Source organism: Brassica napus, chromosome A4 (genome assembly GCF_020379485.1).
Source record: "Brassica napus cultivar Da-Ae chromosome A4, Da-Ae, whole genome shotgun sequence".
Lineage (NCBI taxonomy): Eukaryota > Viridiplantae > Streptophyta > Magnoliopsida > Brassicales > Brassicaceae > Brassica > Brassica napus.
The window spans coordinates 2640539-2645558 of record NC_063437.1 but is presented as its reverse complement, the minus strand read 5'-3'; the positions used below and the strand labels follow the sequence as shown (position 1 = coordinate 2645558).

The window sequence follows — 5020 nt, the reverse complement described above, 5'->3', positions numbered from 1 at the left end:
CCATCGACACAGCCTTTATTTGTGATTGAGTAATGGGTGTAATACAATACATATCACTATATCAGACCAAATTAATAGAAATATGAGTAAAAGCATAATAGAAATAGGAAATCCAGCTGAAATATACATCGGTAAGCAATTACATAGATTTATAGAACAAATATTGGGAAGAAAATTATATCCAGATTCGAACTCAATTCTTAAATTAAAGAAGACAAAGAACAAGTACCAATAAACCAATAGACGTAGGCTCTCCTATCTCTCTGTCTTCTCACAAAACCAAAAGTCTCCATCTTTGAAACCAGATCTCTTCTCCGACGCTGGTGGTCCTCTTAGCCGGCGTCTGAGGGCTCCTCTCCCTTCGTCCTTGTTCTCAGCTCCACTGCTCTCTCCTTGTCTCTCTCGGGCTTGCTATTGGTCCTCGGCTGGTGCGTTGAAGCTTCCTCATCTCTTGTGGAGATTCTAGCTCAGCTGTAGCCAGATCTAGTTCAATGGCGATGATTGGGGCTTGGGTCTGTTGGTAGAGTCGGTTTTGTGGAGGTCGGATTCTCTGGTTCGTGCTATGGCTCTCTCCGGTTATTTGAGCGGCACCGGAGCGGTGGGGAGGGAATCATTGTGGGTTGGCGTCGACTCTTTCTCTCGCTTGCTTCGATCTCTGGAGGTGGCTTCAGTTTTTCCGGATCTAGGGTTTGGCCTGAGGGTGACGGCGAGTGGAGCTCCGGTGAGGCTTCTTCTCTGCGGATATGTGGTGGTGGTGTGGCTTAGAGGCTGCTCTATAGGTCTGTGCCTTCTGGGTTTGGAGTTCTAGTCTCGGTTCTTGGTTCCCTCGTTGTGTGGTGGTGTGGTGGGCCAAATTGGCTCTGGCTTTTGGAGATCCTGCTGCGTGTTCTAAGTGATGGGCACGAGTCGGGAAGCATTGCTCGCTTGGAGTTGTCAACCGAGTTAGGTGACCTTCTGTGGCAGCTTGTGTCGAGCTCTTGACTACATCCGTATCTTGTTGGGCTTGTTCTTCTTAGGTCAGGCTCGGAGCGGTGGCGGCTCGCTTATCATTCTTTTCCGTAATAAATGTGTTGAGCTATCGACTGGTTGGTAGTTCAGCCTTTGAACCCGTCAGTAGTTTGTTCTTGGCAAGAGCACTCGAGACTGTGGATGACGTATACGCTTCTCTAGGGTCTTCATCTTTCTTGGTGGTTTCTCCGGAGGTTGTGTTCTCAATCAGTCTAGCGGCTCTTCTCGAGTCTCCGGTTAAATGGGTGTACACGGTCCCGGGTTGGTTGGTTGGAGGTAGCAATCTTCAATTGTCCTTTCCAAACGACGTCATCGCTGGTTTAGGACCTTCCTCGTGCTGCCGGGGCGATACTTCTTGGGTGAGCATGCGGGTTCGAGATTGTGATTCTTTGTGCAGGTCGTAGCTTATTAGATTCCAGAAGCTGTAAGAGCCGTGTGTTTCAAGGTTTGGGTCGCCTTTCTCTCCCGCAGCTCGCGGTAACCGGTTCCAGCTCAGCTCACGCCTGTTTCTCTGGTTCGTCATTACTCCGGTGCTGTCTCGTACTTAATCTCAGTCTCTGCCTCTTTCCTGTTGATCATTATTTGCTGGTTGGGTTCTTCTGTTTATTTTAAATTTCTGCATTTTTATTACTTCGTGAATCTCTATAACTTTTGTCAAAATTAAAAATCTGGTAATAATATCTAACATTTTACCAAAAAAAATAAAATATAATTGAAATAGAGAAACATAGTGATCCAAAAGAGCCTAATGCATTTTTCCTAATGGTGATCGATGTCCCATGCACCACCAACATTTCACAATATATAGTGTTCATAAAAAAAAAGGGTTATGATCCACATGATATCCATATATCTCTAACGATAAATGTAATCTCAGAACTCTATAAGAAAGAAAACTCACTTACACATGCTCCATTTTTCTAATTGCCAAAATACAAATCCTTAGTTGTATTCCATCTTCTATAAAACTCATATTCTCAAAACCAAATACAATAAATAATTGTTAGTAACTCCATCTTTTATCACACTAATTTTTCTTCCGAAAATCATATGTTCACCAAAATTAACCTCATGTTTCAACGTGTATTATATTTATAAGATCATCTCCAATGTATTTTACTATTTTCACTTTTAAAATAAAAAATCTTTATAATAGAAGTGAAATATATTCAAATATATTCTTCTAAAATAGTAATATTTAAATATGAAGTAATAAATAGAGAAATAATATAAAAAAATTTATTATAAAAAAGAAAATAGAGGTGGATTAAAGTAATTTTATATCTAAATGTTATTATATAGGTAAAAATGACAATGAGTCGGAGAAAATCTAAGTCCGAAATAGTTTGCACAATTAGATAATAGGCTTGTTCTTTTCACCGCCGCAGACGCAGCGCAGAATGACCAAAATTATAACTGACTTTTGCCCAAATATGCGGAGAACACCGCAGGCAACCGTACTTTCCACCATTAAAATCAGACGCAGCTCTCGTTTAGCTGTCGCTGTTTTACCCAGCGTCACGGAAAACACCGGCGGCACTTGCAAAAAGTAATCGCAGCGGCAACTCATTTGTTCTCCACCATATATTTTCGTGATTTTGATGTGTTAATTTTGAGACGCTGACGCAGCGTCTGCGGCCGTGAAAAGAACAAGCCTAATGTAGTCCCACTTTCAACTTACTTTTCCTCCAAGGCTTGAAACCCAAAAATAAAATAATTAATTTTGTTATTTTTTTCTCTTAAATAATTTTATTGACCTATTTAATAAGTGAAGGCTCCTTTAAATTAGGGCCAAAGCGGTGTCCAGAGCCGCCAGTGTTTAAAAGGGCAAAACCCTTTTCCTTCTCTTCTTCTTCCTCCAAAACCTTTTAACTCCATTTGTTGCCTCTTCTTCGCCGCTCTCTCTCTCCCTCTCGATTCATCCCTCTCCCAAGTAAGCTTCTTTGATCTGTTCCTGATCTGTTGTAAGAATCCTAGTTATTGAATTAAGGTTTCTTGTTTTTGATGATAAAGATTGCACCTTTGTCTTGTTCACACAGGTGTGTGTTAGCAAAGTTCCTACCTTTATCCACTCAATGGCCACTCGTAAGCTTTCTGCAGAGCCTTGCTTATACTAATTGTGTGTTACTCTTTGAGGGAAATGGCTTTAACAGGGTTTAATATGATGGCAGGTCTTCAGTTTGAGAACAACTGTGAAGTTGGTGTCTTTTCGAAGCTCACTAACGCCTATTGCTTAGTTGCTATTGGAGGCTCTGAGAACTTCTACAGGTATCCCTTTCTTTTTGCTTTGGACACATCTTTAAAGTTTCAGTTTGGTGTTTATGTTTGATGTCTTTGCAGTGCTTTTGAGTCGGAGTTAGCTGGTGTTATCCCTATCGTTAAGACCTCTATTGGAGGAACTAGGATTATTGGCCGTCTATGCGCTGGTTAGCCTTTTCTAATCTTCTTGATATTGTCCACTTGCGTACTTAAGATGGGGGTTTGTTTTTCTTTCTCGGTGTATATAGGAAACAAGAATGGGCTTCTTGTGCCTCATACAACTACTGACCAAGGTAACATCTTGTTGACATATATGTATAGAGATAGTAGTGTTTTTGCAACTTGTTAGAAGCATTTCCACTGTTTAAGTTCAGTTTATTATGGGACTTATAACTGAATATGCTTTTAGTAGTATGGTTCTGTGGTCTGTGTAGTATTGGTGAATCTCTTGGATTTTACTAATGGTTTCATTTTTTCTGACAGAGCTTCAACACTTGAGGAACAGTCTACCTGATCAAGTTGTGGTCCAGAGAATCGAGGAGCGTCTCTCTGCTCTTGGAAATTGCATTGCCTGCAATGACCATGTTGCTCTTGCTCACACCGATCTTGACAAGGTGAATATCTTTTGATGCTGTGGCAAAACATATATGCTGTTTACCAATTAAGCTTACAATAGTTTGCAGGGATAGTCTTATCTAAAATCCATTTGGAATCACCATGAGTTTTTTTTGTTTGTCAACATATACTTTTCACAAAAAGATCACATGCTCTCTTGCTATTACTGCATGTGTTTCAGATGATTTTATATCTTGGCATGTAAAATGGAGTTTCTGTACTTGTGCCGTTTGATTTGATGTCTGGTTTTTGTGTCCATTGACAGGAAACTGAGGAAATAATAGCGGATGTTCTCGGTGTTGAAGTATTCCGTCAGACAATTGCAGGCAACATTCTTGTAGGCAGCTACTGTGCCTTGTCTAATAGAGGTGGCATTGTAAGAGAGAACACAAAACACATCATCATCCCTTTGATTGAAACTAGCATTCGTCTCTTCACTTAAAAAATTGTCTTTATCCAATGGAATAGGTTCATCCTCACACCTCGGTGGAAGACTTGGACGAGCTCTCGACACTACTTCAAGTCCCTCTCGTTGCAGGAACTGTGAACCGTGGTAGTGAAGTTATAGGCGCGGGAATGACCGTTAATGATTGGACTTCTTTCTGCGGTTCGGACACAACTGCGACAGAGCTCTCTGTTATAGACAGCATCTTCAAGCTAAGGGAAGCCCAACCTAGCTCTATTGTCGACGAGATGAGGAAGTCTTTGATCGATACCTATGTTTAATTTTTGCTTTGTTTTGGATGAGACACAACAACAACAACATTCTCAAGTGTCAAATCTCTTAAAGTTTCATATCTTTTATGGTTTTTGTAGGCTCTGAATATTTATTTTACTGTTGCAAGAATAATTTTGTTTCTTCTCCCTTGTGTTTTATTATGTTGAATCTTTTTTTTTTATTGATCTAGTTCAACTGGGTCCATGGTTGGTTCATATTCCAGTGAGTTGTCAGCTTACAAGAACGCATTGGATGCACTGTTGTCTATGATCACATTCAAGCCATTTTGTTAATACTACCAACCAATCACACCGTCTGCTCAAGGTTCCAAAAATCACTTTACTTTTACTGTGTAATATCAAAACTTATGAGCTTTTTAATGGTCTCATGAATCTCTTGTGCCGCGGAACTATAAGAAAG

General features: G+C 40.3%; 1 protein-coding gene across 2 annotated transcripts; it reads left to right on the top strand.

Annotated features, from left to right (window-relative positions):
• Positions 1-2702: 2702 nt before the first annotated feature.
• Positions 2703-4781, top strand: LOC106445367 (eukaryotic translation initiation factor 6-2). 2 transcript variants are annotated; one of them, XM_013886906.3, is made up of 8 exons: positions 2703-2941; positions 3048-3093; positions 3180-3276; positions 3349-3434; positions 3516-3560; positions 3751-3881; positions 4148-4258; positions 4351-4781. In XM_013886906.3, exons 2-8 carry the CDS (start codon positions 3084-3086, stop codon positions 4606-4608), a joined length of 738 nt encoding a protein of 245 aa, XP_013742360.1. In that variant the 5' UTR covers positions 2703-2941; positions 3048-3083; the 3' UTR covers positions 4609-4781. The 2 variants fall into 2 exon arrangements, with proteins under 2 accessions (XP_013742360.1, XP_048633906.1); XM_048777949.1 differs by having other exon boundaries at positions 2802-2941; positions 3022-3093.
• Positions 4782-5020: the final 239 nt, after the last annotated feature.